Below are 19,453 nucleotides of genomic sequence, written 5' to 3' on the forward strand. Positions count from 1 at the left end.
ACCAACATTTCTAAGGGAATAGCTGCATGTACAGTCAGCAAACACTGGGCAAGGATGGACTATTTTTTTAAAGCACTAATCCAGTTAAGGTACAATGGTCATGAAGACCCTTAGGATAGAGAGAAAAGCCTGGTTTACTATAACTAATGCCTAGGAAGGCAACAGGCTCAGCACCTGGGTTTTCCTACTGGTTCCACCTAGTGAGGTAGGACATGTCTATCACAATTTGGTTTACATGTTTACTTCTGTTGTTCCAAGATGACCCATTAACATACAGACATTGTAAAGTGGCTGCCACACGAGCATGGGGACCTGATACAAGTTGCTAGCACCGAAGCTTCTGTTAACCCAGTCCCGGAGAAAATCCATTCACATATGAACACCTCATCATCGCCCCAGGTTGTTTTAGGGTCTATCATTCCCATTCCTGCCTTCCCTCTCTGTGATCGGCTTCACTGAAAACATCTTGATGTTTTAATCCTGTGCCATTCTTATCTTGCAGCCATGACGGGACTTGTTGTACCCCCGATGTAAAGTAGAGGAAGAACTGCTTTCTCATAGCACAAAACTACTTATTCCAATGGACCAATTATGAAGGAAGCACTCTGAGCTTGTTGGGGAGACTTGCACCCCCAAGCGGCCATGTTGGACAGATTTGGGAAGGCAGAGAGCCGCCATCTTGGTCTCGTGTTCCTCATGAAGCATTGACAGTCACTACACAAACTGACCCTTTTGGAGACAAGAACAGAGAAATGTCATTCTCTGACGTGGTCAGTGCTAAGAGCAGAAACGCAATTCTTTGTTATGAACATTACGAAAACCACCTTCCTATGTTTGTAAAATATTTAAGAAAAACATTGGCAAACATTCATGCTTAATATTTTGGATACTATTTGTTTTTCTTTGTAGGAAAAAAGTTGAAAGTTTCTATTTTCTATGAATCCTTTCAGATACCAATTTAGTTTATGCAGAAAAAAGTTGAACAAAACAGGGTACCAACATGGAAGACTTTCTTAAAATGAAACCTGAATTGAATGAGGAAATGTTGTGTGTGTGTTTGCTTATACTTTAAGCTCTTTAAAAGAAAAAGGGAAAAAATTTTAAATGTTTTACAGTTATTTAAATAAATAAACGTGTAACTTATTGTAAGTAGACGTAGAAATTAAGACCTTTTTTAAGAAGAGAAGAATTCTCTTCCTGATGTAAAATGAAATTGACAACACGTAGTGACAAGTTTTAAAGGTGTGTTGCTTATTAGATTCTTATCCTACATCCCACACCCCCTCTTTGTCCATCATTTTATCCACCTATGCACAAGAACATGTAACTTGTGCAGATTCCCACAGAACAATCCACCACAGAAACCAGACTCAGATAAATGCCAGCACACCAACACTTCAGTCCACAACTTCATTCCCAGATCTGCTTTCTGGTTCACAAATCACTTGTGGTATCCACTCTTGGTAAAGCATTTTAAAAACTATATTCTTCCCTGAGGAAATGCAGGGAATCCCCACGTTACCATCTCAGCTTTGAACATTCCCAGGCAAGAAGTATCTCACCTCTAGGAAGAGCCAAAGCCACACGGCTACACTGACCAAGGACTCCACAATTTTCCTCCGACAGAGCGGTATAGTCCTTCCTCTTTGGGTACCTGATTCAGGTATGGCAGCAGGAAGCTCCACAGAACTTTGCAGAAAGAGCTTGGGGAGGTTGCCTATGTTTCTTGGACTCTTAAGACTCGGTCTTTGACTGCTTCCTTTCTAGGCAGTTTTCATTTTATGTTACTAAACTCCCCTGGAAAAGCATGTATCTCACCTGACACTTGTTTCTGAGGTGAGTGGGATGGGGTGAAGAAGGAAGAACTTAAAAATCCCTAAGCGGCTCTCCTACTGGGAGATTTGTGGCAGCTGTGTTCCAAGCCTGCCCCGGGAGCCTTGTGCTACCTACCTAGTTCTTAGCAGGGAAACCTTTGCAGTAGTTGCTAACAGTGGTAGACTCTTGAAAATGTGTGGTCCTGGAGATGCATCTAGACTTGCTTGGCTTGCCAATAGGATGTCATGATTTTCCAGGTCAGGTGTCTTCTCTTTGCTTCCACTGACTTAGCTTGGGGTTCTTGGTTAGGCTTCTAGCGTTGGATGCAGCTTTTGTGAAAAAAGCAAAACCATCATTAGTACTTCTGAGCCATTTTAGATGACCCTCTCATTGCCCCTCTGATGTAGTCCTCCCCCAAACCCGCAACTGTCTTATTTGCCTTCAGTTTGCTCTGGAGTTACCCAATACGACACTTTTTTCTATGCACATGAGAATCCACATTTTTGAAACCTGGCATGCTCATAACTACTGCTGACAGTCCTCCACAGTCAGGGCTCACAGTGCCAAAATATACGGAAATGCATGAGAGAAACTTCCCTGGCTAACAACATGGTACAGGGAACGGATGTGTGGAATACGTAAATTACCATCCCAAAATGGAGGCAGACTACAATTAAGCATGTTTAGACCTGGCTTTGAGCCAATCCAACCTAAGAATTTTCTTTCTTTCTTTCATTTTTTTTTTAAAGTAGCATAGCTTTTAGAACCTGTGAATCTTTCTCTTGCATGAGGATTAGTGCAGTACTGTCTCCAGAATGATCGTAGAATCTGTCAGTAGCTTTACACCGAAAACTGTGTGTAACTAAATACCAGACATCTTTGACCATTCACTAGGACATCAGCAGCCACAGATCTATTTAATTGTACAAACGTGTGTAAGGGTTATTTTTAGTGTACTAATAAATTAAAAACAAAGCCACTCTGTCCTCTTTAGTCATTGCTATTAAATGATTCTGGTCCCAGGTTGTTTTTGTGCTACTTGGCAGACAAGTATCTCTATAGGTAATGACAAAATTCTGTTCTATTTTTGAGAGGAGCTGTGTAAGATTTTCATTTAAAGGGACAACTTACTGCATTATTTATCATATTTCTTTTGTTACAGCATCGAAATTCTTCCCAGTTTTTCTTTGCACATTTCAACATGCATGGTTTAAAAACCATTATCTTTACCTTTTGTACAGTAAGGTCTCATTTCCAAACTGTATAGTTTTGTTGTTTTTGCTTTGTCAGTTACATACAGTATAAAGTTGCTATGCACAGAGCTTTTTGTAAAGACAGCTTTTTTTTGTTTACTGTTTTTAATGGTCTTCCTTATGAAAGAATATCTTGTTTGTAAAATGAATATGTCTACTTCAGTTTTAAACTTTAAATTATCCTAACAAAAAATAAAATTTTTGTACTGTAAAAACTATCTTTGCCTTTTTTTTTGTGGAAGAAATTTAGTTTGGGAGTTATTGGGAAGTGGTTACTGGTTACGTCTTGTCACCTTTTCCTCCGGCTAAGGAAACCTACCAAAGCTTTTGCTCAACCGGAAGTATGATATCAAGATGATTAAGGAAGAGATATGGTGATACCAGTTTTCTGCAAGTATCTGCCATATGTCCATAGGCCAATTTCCCCAGACTCACAGGATCCTGTTTGCTCTGCTGGTGTTGGATGCATGGAAGTCTTGAGGTTGGTAGTCTACTGTGGGTTGAAATCATCTACTGAACAAATGAAAGTTGATACAGTAGATACTAGATGAAGAACGGGAGGCACAAAAACACAAGGCCTATCCTTAATTCATCAGAAAGGAACAAGACACACTTCCCTGGAAGGAAATAGTCAGAGGATAGTTCTAACAGGAAGACAGAAGGGCTGCACCCTCCAGAGGCTCTGTAAGTCAGCAATAATGTGCACATGACTTTGGAATGTGAATCCTAGTTTTGCTACCTGCCAATGTGAGAAAGAAGCAAAGAAATCCATCATCCTCAGATTCATCTTTAAAGAGGGGGAATCTCAGTGCTTGACTATTCCTTGAGGTCAGTTAATATCTGCATCTCAAGAACCATAGCTGTTCCTCTCCAGTGCTGAGGAGAGAAGTAGGCACGGTACAGGATTTACTCTGACTGTGGCTAAAAACAATGAATAGCAATGGGACCATTGTTTCCCCTGTGCTCTTTGGTCCAGGAAAACTGAGGTAGAACAATAGAAACCAGGACTGAGAGATACTGTTCTGGAAGCCATGAGCTTGGTGGAAAGTAGCCCATGCAGGGGAAGCCATGGTCCCAGTTGTCAGGGATGATAAGTCCTCACAACAGCCTATGTTTTCACCCATTAAAACGTTAATAAGAATGCTTTTTGTCATAGGCTGGAACATCTGCTGTGTTATGGATTTGACTTTTGAGGACAAAGCTCACATTGTTTCCAATTCCAGATTTTTTTTTAAGTCCAAGAGTTTGAGTCCATGAAACATTGCTTTTAAGACAGGAATGAGACCAAAATGACTTCTAGCATCAAATCCAACTATTTACCATTTCTGAACTGAGAAAGAACACAATGGTCCCACATAATCGCAAGGGCTGCACTGAGTGAGGCCTTAAAATTTTGGACTATTGTGACTGTTAAACCTTAATAGTACCACTGAGGAGGTAGACCCGGGCTCATGGACTTGCTGCTCTCACAAAAAATCCAAAGCTGGTTCCCAGTATCCACACAGGACAGTTCTCCACCACCTGAAATTCCAGCTGCTGGGGACCCAGTGCTGCCTCTGACTTCATGAGTACCCACACACATACCCACACACATGTACATGTGGGAGAAGGTGTACACACAAACGTATAAGAAAATGCAAAAGCTATCAATAGTACTATTGCTAATATTGAGGATAATAACTAGGCCAATGGAAACATTAATCTTCCGCCTTCTGTTCTGTGCAACAGCAGAATGAACAGAAGTCTTGAAAGCCAGAAAACCTTGACTCCAATCCTAGTCCCCACCCCTCACAGTAACTGAGTATCTGAAAATTATACTTATACATTTCAATTTCCCCTTCTGTGAAAGTGGAGGGGAGACATTTATGTCAAGATACTTGTCCTGTCAAGATGTGGTGAGGCTTGAGTAAAAACCACACGCAGAAAAAGTCAGACATAACAACTGATTAGTTCTGTATGTTTTTGTTTCTCTTCCCTTAGCCTGTGATAAATATTCACACGTGTTTATCTGAAAAGCCACACATTACTCTTTCCTTACAACTCATCCTTGGCTGCACAGAAAGGAGGATTATTAATTAGCCAGTGTCCGTGAAACAAACACGTTTGGAGGCTACACAATCAAACTGTAGGAACAGCACCATTTGCATCACAATTCATAAGCTGGCAGCTCCTTCAACTGGATCTACTGACAAGATAAGGCTCCTAATATCTGTGTTCCTTTCTCCTGAAAATTGGTGTGAGAATTTTAGAAGAAGTGTGGCCTGCTTGGCATGGACAGCTAATTCTATGCACTAGGCAAGTCTCTTGAGAGGAGTTACATAGAAAACTGGTTAATGCCCATGGTGTGTGTGTGTGTGTGTGTGTGTGTGTGTGTGTCACACACCAGTAGAAAGTTCAAAGTTTACGTCTTTGAAATCTACAATTCACTCTAAATCCCCTCGTCTTTCTCATTTCACACTATGAGTTTTGTAGTTTCAATGCCCCACACCAAATATACACATTTGAACACTTGCTCAACAGTTGTCAGCACTGTTCGGGAACATTGTGGAACCTTTGGGAAGTAGCGCCTCAATAAAGGAAGTAGGTGGGCCTGGAGGGTTTACTTCCTGTTTACTTCCTGTTTACTCTCCGGTTCCTGATGCTGTGATCCAATGTCTGTTGCTCCTGTTGCCAAGTCTCTCCCTCCACAGCAGGATGGATGATACCCTCTAGAACTCAAAGCCAAATAGAAGTCTCCACTCAGGCTGTTTCCTGTCAGGTCATAACAATGAGAAAAGTCACTAATACTCCCAGGACACAGAAAGGAAAGCAAATCAACTTTACACAGACAAAGGCACCATCCTTGGAGCTAGAAAAGTCATAAACCCTCTAGCAAGAAGCCGATGTTCTACGGAGGTCCTGGGGTTGTGGACCTCCAACCCTGAACCCCAATGGTGGTTCTCTTCTGGTCTCCCTAGAAAGTGCTGTTCCTTTCGTTGTTCTTTTTCTTTCTTTCTTTCTTTTTTTTTAAAGAAGAACAGCACCATCCATCACTGTAAATTAATGCTTTTAATATCGACTGCATTGATTTTTGACTCTTCGTACTTTGTGAATTTCTTCGATTAAAACAAGCACAGAGAATGGCATGAGAGTGTAATCTTTAGTTTTAGCTTTGTGCAAGATCCAGCCCAATTAAAGTGTAAGGAACACTCCAACGGCCTTTCAAGAATTTTCTCGTTTTTTTTATTATTAATACAAAATTCTTAATTTCCAAATCAATTTCACAGATTTGAGATGTGCCAGACTATGGGGCTGAGAATGGGAAGGAAAAGTTTGGTAATTGACGAATCGGTCACTGCTTGAGTAATCAGGATTTGGCTGGATGTGAATGCCTGCATTCTGGAGTTCTGTTTCAATAAAGGAACTCTCCATGTCTTAGTCCAAGCATTCATTCTTGCCTCTGAATTATGTTCACGTCCGCAAATCCCAGCCAAGGGCCTATTGAATAATTGCCCCCACATGTAACATTTCCCTAGTGATGTTTTCCTTGCCTTCGTCCTGTGAAATATAGAAATGTGTTTCTAATTATTAGCAGAACCATCTGGTAACTGCACTGTATCATTCTCAGTCAGATGACTCATTGAATGGACTGTCGTGTAGAACTCAGTTATGTTTGACACCATCTAAGAAATGGGACTCTTATAATGACCTCACATTGCACCCGGTCACCTATGACCAAGGTGATCATATTTTGTAGGCCAATAAGCAGAACTTGTGACTTGGCAAGTGTAAATAGCTGTGCATGTCATCAATATCTGGGTCACATGTGACAAGAGTCATTTGCTTCCTGCTGCCCTGGTGCCTTTGCTCCCCTTGCATTTGAAAACACAGAGCAACTGGTTAGTATCTTGCTGTCTTTATATCTGCCTATTGCTGGAGCCCAAGAATCTATCTCTTCCCTGAATCAATGAGTGAAAAGAGATGGGCACAGTTCTTCAGAGAAACTTACGACTGGCTTTTCAGGAAAACCCAAAAGGTACTGCTTTGTGTATAAGAAGCATCTTCCAAAATTGGTCCTCTCCTCAGGCCTATGGAGTTGGCATTCTGATAGTTTACCCAAGAGTTACGTGCATACACCAGGCTAAATTCTTTTCTCCTTTGATTTATGTTTCATTGGCTTCCAAGTTGAAGAACCTGTGCTAATTAGCACGGACAGTTCCCACATTCAGTGACACTCTGTTCTCAATTGTGTCACTGTTTCTGCTTCAAGAAAACAAAATAACAGATAAAATGAAAAGGGAGAATTGGAAAGATCTATATATTCTTTAAACACAGAGGACTTCCTAGCTGGGCCATCTGTGTTGTCTTAGAGCTGGGTACCAAGCTGAAGATAAATTCAGTTAAGTAAACTGTCAGAGGATTTGAAGAGACTCAGGAAACAGCACAGAGATTCCATCCCATAAGATACATTTGATGTAGGAAGCGTGGAGGGGGCCGTTCCTTGGTGGGAACACAGGAAAGATGATTGATGGCAGTGACACTGGGGAAGTGACAGCTGAACGTGGAGCCTCACCTTGACATCTATCAGAATGGCAGAGGAGAAGAGCCCTTGGCAGAGTGAGCAGCTGGAGGAGGGAGAGGAGGGACAAGGAGACATGGAGCCTCGGGCAAATGCTTCAGGTCTCTCATGGAGGCTCTGGGCTGCTTTCTGCCTATTGGAGGACTGTGTTAGCAAGATGAATACTTGGGGGAATAAGTCAGTGAAGGATGCTTTCCCCAGTGTGTTCTAACCTGACTCTAAAAATCAAGGACTTCAGCATCAGTAACAAAGAAAACTGCATATACCTTATTGCCTTCTGTGGTGTCCTTTGTCAAATGTGAGTGGAGACCTCAGGTGAGCTCATTTTTGATTCTTGCTTCCTAGCTAAAATCCCATGAAGACTTCATGAAGTCCCATGTTCTCGGGTCTTCAGTTGTATGTTCTCTTTGGCAAGGCTTATCATGTGCATACAATACTGTACCAGGATGTACGGGGCAGGTGATGTCTGAAGTTAGCAACCGGGCTGCAGTGGAAGGCCTTAGAATCATGCATTGGTCCATTTGTGATGCTATTACAAGAAGCAAGATTCTTTATAGAAAACAGGGATTTACTTACAGCTTTGGAGGCTATAATGTGGACATGGTGTCACAGTGACAGAAACACATGTTAAAGTGGACATGGTGTCACAGAGATAGAAACACGTGTTGAAGAGTCACATCATGAGACAGGAAGCCAGAGAGAAGTGAGTCCTGGGTTTGCTTTTTTCATCATGACTAAGTCTTGTGGAAGTCGACCTGGTTCTTGGTCATATTAACCCTTTCAGAGGACAGCTACCCAATGAGTTAATTGCCTCATTCTAGACTCTATGGTTTACAGACTCCATCACTCCCAACAGTGTCACACTCACTGAGGACAGAGACCCCAGTACTCCAGAAACTGTACTCAAATCACTTCCAAACTCTATCAAATCCCAAGTTATCAACTGATGGTTTGTGCCAGCTCTTGGCCACTCTTGAGATTATTTATATATTTATTTTGGGTGCATAAAATGGACCAGTACCTCCACAGAAATGTTGGAAGAATGAAAAGAGATGATGTGTGACCATGGAGTTCTGTGCTCTTGAGTGTGAATCAAGGCTTGGGACCTCAGTAGACAGCGACTATCTTGGTTCTCACTTATGCTAAGTATCAGATGACAAGTAGGAATCTGTGGTAAGGCCTTGCTGAAACAGGTTAGGTTAGAGTCAAACTACTAGAGACAGCTTACCTTCTACTTTTTCTTCTGGTGACAATAACAGCAAGAAAGAGACTTAGCAAATAAGTCCAAATAAAGGTATATTTACAGGCTTGAAGTGATTGAACCTCTTCCAAACTACCCCATGATAGCAGCACCAATCGAGCAAGTATGTTGAATCTCAAATGACAGCCTGTCCAGAGAGCAGTGGCACATTGGCCTGTGTGATTCCCTGAAGGTACTTGTAACATCTGCAATCAGATGACTTTCAGTGAAGGGATTCACTCCAGTGTGTGTGTGTGTGTGTGTGTGTGTGTGTGTGTGTGTGTGTGTAGAGGGTTCGTTCAATCATTTGGAAACTCTTAAGAGCAAACATGGAGGTTACTGAGAAAAGAAGAAATCGTTACTCAAGATTCTTCTCATCAACTCCTGCCTCTGTTTCCCACCTGGTGCTCTGCCACACAGATTTAGACTTGTAAACCCACAACTACATGGACCAGTTCCTTAAATTAGACCAGTTTTTCCCAATCTGTCTGTCTGTCTGTCTGTCTGTCTCTGTCCCTGTCTTCTCTCTCTGAGTCTCTGGTGTGTGTCTTTCTTTTCTCCCTCTCTCCCTCTCTCCCTCTCTCCCTCTCTCCCTTTCTCCTTCTCTCCCTCTCTTCCTCTCCCTCTCTTTCTGAGCTGTTGGATGTCTTTCTTTGTCAAATACTTATATTTAAAGCAAGCACTGAGGTCTTTGTGTGTGTGTTGATGTGGGAGTGTGTGTGTCTATTTGTTCATGTGTATGTCTATTCACATGTATGTGACTGTTTGCATTTATGTGTCTGTTCATGTTGGTGGGTGTGAGTACATCCCTGTGTTTGCTGGCCATGTGACGACCTCAAGTGTCATTCTTATGGCTGTTCACCTTTCTTTTCTGTCATACAGTCTCTTATTGGCTTGAAACTCACTGGTTAGACTCAACTCATTGGCCAGCCCCATATATCCTCTTCTCTGTGCCTCCCCAGTGCTGAGATTGTACAAGCACACCTAGTGTCTGTTTGTTAATGTGTACTCTGGGATCAAAGTGCTTGTAAAACAGACACTCTGCTGACCAAGCTATCTCCCTTATCCTTAACAAGTGGATTTGATTGTATGAAAATTGTTATCTGAATAAATTCTTTTGGAAAATGAAACCCCAGGCTGCATAATTCCATTTGAATAACATTCAAGAAACTATGAACTAATCTGTGGTGACAGAAAGCACATCAGTGGTTGCCAGGGGTCTGGGCAAGGTGACAGAGAGACTTGGGGGAATGCTCAAGGGTGATGAATGTGCTTTCTTTCTTGGGGGTGGTCCTCATTCCACGGGCATTTATAGATGTCAAAACTTGCCCACGTGCACACTTAAGTCTGTGCAGTTGATTGTATGTCAGTAACCCCCTAACAAAGGCACACACACACACACACACACACACACACACACACATATATCCCTTAACAAAGTCATGTGTGTGTGTGTGTGTGTGTGTGTGTGTGTATTCTGTGAAGGAACTCATCCCAGTGGTGTGTATGAAGCAAAAGGAACACAAAAGCTAAAGTAGAAAAATATCAAAAGCTCAAAGTGGAAGGGATCTAGGAGGCCCATTTGGTCTATGTCCTGTCCCTTGAAATCTTGAGTCTAACAGTGAGTAAGGGTACTGTGCGCCAAAGCAGGTCAGAATTCTGGTCTCCCATATCACTTTCAGACAGATAAGATGCCAGTGAGGATCTGTCCTTGGACATACAGTCAATCCGGGCTTTATTGGAGATGACCATGGAAGTCGGAGAAAGTCCAGCCTGTTGTCAACAGAGCAGGTTCGGAGACTGTCAGGGTATCTTTGGAGGCTCATGTGCATCACCAAGGCAGTTTTCATCTGGAGCCAATGTTTCCTGCTAAAGAATGGAACTCAAAGTGTTTATCTTCTCATTACAATGCAGGTAACTGGTCAGAAAGCACACGCTTCCAGAATTGTTTAAGACGTAAAGCAAGGGGCTGGAATGGTGCTTACTGCTCTTGCATAGACCAGAGTCGGGTTCTCAGTACCTGCATCAGGCAGCTCACAATTGTCTGAAATGCCAGTGTCAGGGGGGATCCAATGCTCTCTTCTGGCCTCCATAAACACCTGTATCCTACATCCAATACAACACACACCCAAACACACACACACACACACACACACACACACACACTCATACATACACACTCACACATACACACACACTTATACACACACACTCACACACACTCATACACATACATACACACTCACGCACACATTCATACACTCATATACACACACTCACACATTCACACACACACCCAAACACACACACACACACACACACACACACACACACACACACATACATACACACACACTGGGGAATTCAGGGCTGGAAAAAAGGCTCACTGGTTGAGCGCACTGGCTACTCTTCCAGAGGGATCCAGGTTTGATTTCCAGTACTCATATGGTGGCTCACAACTGTCTGTAGTTCCTGTCAGTCCCAGGTCTCCCACACCCTCTCCTGGCATCAGCAGACACCAGGCACATATGAGGGACACAGACAAACATGAAGAAAACACCAATACACAAAAACCAACATAAGTAAATATAGAGAACACAGAAAGTTGTTTATCTCTTACTAGACTGAGGAGCAAAGACCATTTTTTTAGTAGGCATGGTAGACACAGCTGCTGCTCCAGTGGAACTTTGAGCAAGAATGTTAACAGTGATGTCAGGTGCATTCTGGGATACATGAAAGGCAGATGTGTAGGAAGGGACCAGCAGAGCCCAGAAGGAGCAGAGAGAGTTTTCCATTTGTACTTGCTGAGAGCAGTGGGAGGATTGAAAATAATGTGGTATTACAAACAGCCACAAGGTACAGATGGCCACTGTAACCACTGCCTGCTATAAATGGCTTCAGCCATTAGTAGCTTTTCTATTCTACATCATGTGTCTTGGGAATTCAAACCACTGCAAGGGCACTTCAGGTAAGATTCTGGTGCTCAGAGTAAGCAACAAAGCATGTCTGAGAACCTCCTAGAGATAGCTTATCATCCCCCTGAGGATTGTGGCCGTACACATTCCTCCCACACAGAATAGCTTAAACAGAGTTTTGAACTCCAGAAAGCAGGGTTACTGGAGTTTCCAATCTACTACATAGGGGACAGAGAGGCTGGGCTTTCAGCATCAAGGGGTTGGCCAGGTTGGTTTTCTCCTTGGCTTCTCTCCTTGGCTTGCTGGCGGCTGCCCACTCACTCTGTGGGCACACTCTTTCTTCTGATCTTGTCCCTGGGTCACCTGTATATGACTGACATTGTGGATGTAGAGGCAAGTGTTGAAGTTGTGCTTATAAAAGGAATAGCTCTGTAAATAGGAAGCAGAGAACCCTGGGAGTGTTTCAGCTCTCAGGCTGAGAGCTGGCAAAGCCACTGAACTTTTGAAGATCTCTGAGATTTGTGGTTCGTCATGGCACATACCTGTAACCCCAGCACTCAGGAGCCTGAGGCAGTGGGATTGGGAGCTCGACATCAGTCTGGGATACACAATAAAACCCCCATCTCAAAGAACTAAAAAGGGTAGCTGTAGAGTAATGTTCAAGAGAGTTTTTTGGTGGGTTTTTTGATTATGGGATCATTACCTGCTTTTTTTGAGTACTTTCTATGGACCATAAAATGGGTGTGAGTTGCCAAGTCCTGGGACAATGATGGGGCTGCAAGGAGACAATAGAATAACACCTCTAAGAGAGCTCGGAGAGCTGGCACCAGAGCCAAGTGTGCCTGAGCTGTGCATAGCTGTAGGGATGCTTGACATTGCTGAGGAAACGCCTCATGAAGGGCACCTTTCCAAACTGCAGCCATGAGATTGTCCATGGGTTAGGAGGTAATGAATACCAGGACTGTGGAAACTGGAAAAGTGACTCCTGTCTGTCAGAGGTGTCACAGACAAGGTAAGGTGGGTACTGTGCTGTATTTGGAAACTACAGGCTTGGTATAATTTTGCAAAGTAACTGGAACTTAGATATTATTATTATTATTATTATTATTATTATTGTTGTTATTGTTATTACCATACTTAACAAGAAATTAGCTAAGGAGATGGCTCAATGAGTAAAGTGCTTGCCATGCAAACCTGAGGACTTGAGTTGGGATCATGGCACTCACATACACATCCAGATGTGGTTATACATCTGTAATTCCAGCACTGGGGGAGGGGCTGGGCAGAGGCCAACAGATCCGAAGAGCTCACTGGCCCTGGCCATGCAAGCCAGTTGGTGAAGCCCATGAAGCCCTGGGTTCAGTGAGGGATTGTCTCAAGAAATGTGGAGATTGAAGAAGATACTCAACATGGATCTCTGGTCGCCACATGTCTGTACATGTCTGCATAGCACACACACACACACACACACACACACACACACACTTTTTTTTTAGTTAATTGACTGTTGTCATTATTGAATGTGATGTGCCTATGTGAGCATGAATGTGGCATGGTGCATGTGGGGTTGTCAAAGGACAACTGTACAGCTTCCATTTTTCCTCCCACATTTCCGTGGGTCCCCGGGAACTGAATTCAGGCCATCAGCCTTTACCCACTGGGTCATATCACTGCCCCATGGAGTTTTCTGTAATCACTCACTGGAGCTCACATCCAGCCCATGATTGGCTTTTGCTCTCGATGCTCTACAAATGGACTTGACCTAGGCTGAGGCGGGTTGGGGACAACGCCAAAGCCAAGAGCCAGGTAGTAACAGAGCCAGAACCTAACCCTCCTGCAAATCCCCTGATTTCCCACTTGCACCTAAAATAATATAAGCAAGATGTTATATGGTCTTGAATCTTAAAAACATCTTTTAAAATAAGATTATTGTTTTTCTAGATTCAAGTTGGGCCTTGGAAGTGGGGAAAGAATTGAGGGAACTTGGAAAGACTGAGGAAGGACCTGGCCAAAGTGAGCAATAGCTTGGGAAAGCAACAGAAAACCCTCCCTCACCAGGGGGAAGGAATTGTTCACTGCATGCATGGCAAGCTCCACAGGGGCTAGAGCTGGAGTCTTATCACTTCTCTCTGTGTCTCCTCCTCTCCCTCCCTTCCCGGCTGGGAATAGAGTGCATTCTGAGCTGTCACTAATGCACCATGTTATCAGACCAAGAAGGAAAGTTCCAGAACACATTTGAAAAATCTCTCTCTCTCTCTCTCTCTCTCTCTCTCTCTCTCTCTCTCTCTCTCTCTCTCTCTCTCCCTCTTTCTCCTTCCTTCTTTCCTTCCTTCCCTGAAGTGGACCTGAAACACTTGACTATATCATGGGTGCCACAACTTACTCTGCAGACTCTGGCTCCAAGACATAGAATAGATGACGATCACCCACACACAGTGTTGGGGGAGACCTCATCCTGTAAGTCAAAGCCTGAAGAGCCAACAACGCCCAGGTCCTTGAGGCTCACTTCCACATATCTCTCTGCAGGCTAAATACGACTTCTCCACTTATGGCAAAACTTATGTGTACCCAGAGGATGGTGGACGACATGGCTAAGCCACAGGCAAGCTCAGAAAGAGCTTTTCCAATATCGTCCAAGGCTTTGTGGGCCAGTGCGCACAGTACCATAATAGACGCTTTCTGATCCTTCTCACACTGTGCCTGGCTCTCCTAAGTATTGGGCCTATTACATTTTTAAAAATAGCTCTCAAGTAATTTGTGTGCTGAACTGGCTACAGGATAGGAAAAAACCCACCTGAGTACATTCTCTGTGCTCCCAACAGCCAGAGACCAAGAGCAGCAAAGGCAGTTTGCTCTGAGCTAATTTTCAGCATTAGGGGCTTATCAGAACCTAAATTCTTCCCTAATAAACGATGAAGCAGCAGCCACTCTTTGAGCCACTTACTCAGGTGACCAGGGAATTGGTGGACGAGGTAAAATTTTCCATCAGTGACAACACACAGCTGTTGGGGTTCAAAGAGCCAAGACTCTAATCAGACCAGGTTATATAAGTAGCACTGATTCATTATCTCTGCTTGCCGGATAGGTTTCATCCTGCAGCTGTGGCTGTGCAGGGCCGCCACACAGCTAATGGGACATTGACACACAAAGCCACCAACCCAGAAGACAGGAAGTGTGGAGCCCTCCGCTCCCTTCCAACCGTGTCCACATCCTCTCCCTTTAAGTAATATGAAGTCCATGTTATACTATTGCCCTGGTTTATGTTTTAAATGGTCCTATAAGGTTGGTGAGATGGCTCTAGTGGGTAGAGACACTTACGAGCAAGTCTGGTGACCCAAGTTCAGTTTCTAGATTCACATGGTGGAAGGATGGATGTGGCTGTAGGGAGCTGTCCTCTGACCTCCACATGAGGCATTCATGAGTACACACTCACACACACACACCACCACCACCACTCTAAATGTAATAGAGGCTACAGAAATGGCTCAGTGGTTAAGATTACTTGCTGCTTTTATAGAGAACTGGGGTTTTGTTCCCAGTACCCACATGGCAGCTCACAACTGCTTATAACTCCAGTTCCAGGGGCTACTTTCGGCTTCCTCAGGCACCAGGCAAGCACACAGCAGGCATACATATAACCAGGCAAAACACTCATATACATATTAAAAAAATCTTTAAGACAAAATGATAAAATAAAATAAATGTGATTAAAAAATGCCACCTGAGACTTCCGGTTGGCATATCCTGAGGTGTGTCTTGTGAACTTCATGTTTCCCTCAACGTTCGAAGGACAACAGTGATGGCCATGAAGCCAGGGCTACTAGAGTGAGCCATGAAGGTGAGCAGTGGCAAGGAAGTCAATAAGGGGTGGGGATTGCTATCCCTGCTGCTGAGCCACTGAGGTGAGCCATGTGTTTTGAAATCTGGATTTGCCAGGTTGCCAATGTTCATCTTAGAACCAACAGAAGTGGCACCACTAACTGGCCAAATTAGGTGCAATGATTAGCAATTCACAATGTATTTCCACATCTACAACCTGCCTACCTCTTAAATACCCAACGGTGTGGGGAAGGACATATTTATCATTCAACCTTTAAGGATGAGGTCTGTTGAGTGGCTGGTGCAATCTCTCAGTAAAGTATTTGTCATGCATGCAGAAACATCTATGTTGTAGGCACAAAGTCCATGTATACGAACCTAGTGGTCCATGCTTGTAGTACTTGCACTAGGGAGATGGAGATAGAATCCCTTAGACTCCTTGGTCAGCTAACCTAGCCTATTTGTTGAGCTGCATGCTTTGAGACGCCCTATTTCAACACCTAAAGTTAATCTCTCTCTCTCTCTCTCTCTCTCTCTCTCTCTCTCTCTCTCTCTCATACATACACACACACACACACACACACACACACACACACACACACTCCTAAACACACACTCTCACACACATACAAATGAAGTGAGGAGTTTTGATGGCTCTATAAATAAATAATATCCCTGATTTGCGCCCCCACCCCCCTCAACGTTAAAAATTTGGTGAAGCTTGGAACAGAAGGAAATCTACTGAAGTGAACCATGTCAGATGTATCGTCTAGCTATCAAAGCTCTTGAGGAGTCGACTGAGGAGATGACAGGCCTGCTGACATCTCGCCCAAACTCTACAGGCACATAGAAGATACAGTCAGGGGAAGGTTGAGACAGCCCGTCCAAGTGTAGCTAATGCATCTTCCAAGATTCCAGAACCAGAGAGAAGAGAGCACACACCAAGATCAGGGCCTTTTGGTGGACAAGCTCCAGCCAACTGAGAAGCACGTACCCTGGGCTGTTCCTGATGGGAGCATGAGAGCACTAGGAGAGCCAGTGTCACTCATGGAAACGCAGGCATGAGCTTAGGTTTGCTTACAGCATCTTAGCTCTTTGTTCTCTGCCATTGGGTTGAAGCGCTCAACCAGTTGGCATTCAAGGTTGTGTTTGCTCACCATAGGAACTTCTGACCAGCACACTCCCACCTTGATGAGGCAGTTCCTTTGTAGACTTATTCTGGGATCCAAGAAGGGCGAGTTGACAATCTGCCTTCAGAAGACTCTGACTGGGCCCAAGAGTAGATTAATTTATCTAACACATTCCGTCCCTCATCTGTTCCTCTCCCTGTATCCCCAGATGTCCACATTGTCTACCACATGCTCTTCAGAGACTGTGCAGTGGGTTAAATCACAATATAAAGGCATTCAATAACATCCTTATAGGAACATGGACAAACTGAATGCAAACTCATTCCTACTTGAAAATTCCGAGTAAAGCAGGGAGATCCAAAACTTAAAGCACTTCTCAGTCCAAGGAAGCTGAGGTCCAAAAGAATTATGATCCAAAGTTAAATTTCCTTAACACGTAGAAGTAAAAGCCCAAAGAAATTAAAGTCTAATTCAAGTTTTTATTTTTCCTGTGACTTGATATGCAAAGAGATGAATGTCCAAAATTTCATTTTCCAATTTCCAGTTCTGCTCAGCCTCAATCAGAGAGCCCTGGTGTAACGCCTTGAGCAGCTGCAGCCCCGGGCTGTCTTCCATGGGAAAGGGTGTGGCCTCCTCCATGGACTCTCATGAGTCTCATTTTTAAGAAGAGTTCAAAGAGTTAATAGAACACATAAGATTATTATAGTATCAGTCTCATATTCCACAAAATTTAGAACCACAAGCAGTCCCCAGCTGCCAGGGCAGTTATCTGAGCAAAATTGCTTTTTCAGAGCCCCATACTTGGTGTTGCCAGAGGCCTAGCAATATTTGGAAAATGAAAGGGAAAAAAATCTGTGGATTAAACCACAATTTAGGTCCTGAAATCTCAACTCTTACCCAGGGTTTATATATTTAACAACCAGAGCCAAAAAGGGGTGACCTCTTGAATGTGAACAAGCCAAGTGAATCCAAGCAAATGCTTAATCTCTCCATGGTTGCTTTCAGTGCTCCCTCCCAGATGAGATATGAGGTGACACAAAGAATGTTGCCTGGGACATCTAATCTACCCTGATGACCTGTGCCTGGCACAGGGACACTGTTGTGCTCTGTAGTTCAAATGCTGTGTTGTTTAAGCCCTTGGCCTTCACTGTTGACCCTTGAAGCACAGGCCCACCCTCTGCCGAAGGCACAGTCAGGCCACTGATTGGGTAGATGCAGGCGATGTTGGGGCAGCCGTGGTGAGGATGGGTTTAGTTCATCCCTCAGCAACCTACTTGCTCAAGTCTAGAGACTGAGCAGCTAATGTCCTCATTTTTAAACCACTGCAGGCAAACTGTCATTGTCCCGCCCACCAAGAAAGCATCCATGATTGGAAAGACCATATACATGGTCAACCCAGGAGACAGGTTCAACTAGGTGAGTGCAGAGCATGAAGAATGATAATTACAATGGTGAAAGCATCAAATGTCCTGGGTGAAAGGTAACGTGTGGCTGGCTGGGCCATCAGCAGTGTAATCGTACAGTGTGGGAACCCTTTTCTGGGGAAAGTCCTTCCAGATGGGATGACAAGAAATTCCCCAAAGTACATTGAGCCTCAGAGGCTAGTTTGGAGTTAATGTTAAGTGATATCAGAAATGGACTTGGGTCTCTGGATTACAGCCAAGGTCACATCTCTCCCCTCTGGTGACTCATGCCAGTTCTCCTCTCCAATTCTCTCCAACTCCACTCCAGCAGCCTGGGCTACCCTTACTGTCCTTGGGCAGTACTTGGGGTTGACCCCAAGGCCTTGAGCCTACTGGTCCAGAACTTTCCCACTAAGCTCTATCTAATGCCTTTGGGTTTTTGAGACAGTCACACTTGGTAGCTGAGGTTAGCCCAGAACTATGTCACTCCCTTAGATAGGCATGCCCCACATGCTCGCTCCGTAAATGTGAGCACCTTTCTATTCCCTTTCTGTCTTTGTTTTTTTAATGTGACGTGTATTTTTCGACTCCACACGTAATAAATGCTCACCATGTAATTCCTTTCTCTGATTTGGAAATTGCAGAAGGGAGCAAAGCATTGACTGGGCTTAGAGACACACATCTATAACCAGAATAATCAGGAGGCTGAGGCTAGAGATTGGAGTCAGCCTGAGCTACATATAAAACTCTACTTTTAATGATCCAATGATACATAACTAGATATAAAGATAAAACCAATTGTATTTTCATAGTACAAACAAAATGCTCTGCTAACTTTTTCCCTATATTCCGAATATTTGTTTTCAAATATATAAGATATAGAAATAAAATGTAATAAATATTTTTGAACAGTTATTCATTTTTTCTTTCTTGCTAATACATCTCCCCCTTTCCTCTCTCCTTCCTTCCAGCTACTATGAGGCAATGCATTCATCACCTCAGGGAGCAAGAGACAGGGCAGAGGGCAGAAAACATGGAGTTTTTGCTTTCTGAAACCCAAGCCTGTCTGGAATAGCAGCCTCATCACCTCTGAGGCAAACAATTTCCCTCCCTTTCCAAATATTTTCATTTCATATTTCTTTTTTCTTGATATTCTTATGGCTCACTGTGCCAAGAAAATATTAAAAAGCTGTGATGAGGGCATGAGCTCATGGCAAGCTCCGACTTCAGTATCTAGGTTTCCCCATCAAAAGTGACCGTGTCCAAACTGACGTAAATATTCTTCATCTGGTGAGGGAAATTATCCTCATTGCTAAGGAG

The 19,453-nt window shown here is 43.5% G+C and overlaps 1 protein-coding gene across 3 annotated transcripts in view; it reads left to right on the top strand.

Annotated features, from left to right (window-relative positions):
* Ebf2 (EBF transcription factor 2) overlaps window positions 1-3,283 on the top strand; it is a 199,014-nt gene extending 195,731 nt beyond the window's left edge. For 2 of the 3 annotated variants that reach the window (NM_001431586.1, NM_001431585.1), the window contains one exon: window positions 503-3,283. In NM_001431586.1, coding sequence (NP_001418515.1) covers window positions 503-534 — 32 coding nt within the window. In that variant the 3' untranslated portion in view covers window positions 535-3,283. The remainder of the gene's footprint in view (window positions 1-502) is intronic. The other variant, NM_001108383.1, reaches the window with a different exon arrangement.
* The last annotated feature ends 16,170 nt before the right edge of the window (window positions 3,284-19,453 follow it).

The sequence above is a fragment of the Rattus norvegicus genome, chromosome 15, assembly GCF_021556685.1.
Source record: "Rattus norvegicus strain SHRSP/BbbUtx chromosome 15, alternate assembly SHRSP_T2T, whole genome shotgun sequence".
NCBI classification, from domain to species: domain Eukaryota; kingdom Metazoa; phylum Chordata; class Mammalia; order Rodentia; family Muridae; genus Rattus; species Rattus norvegicus.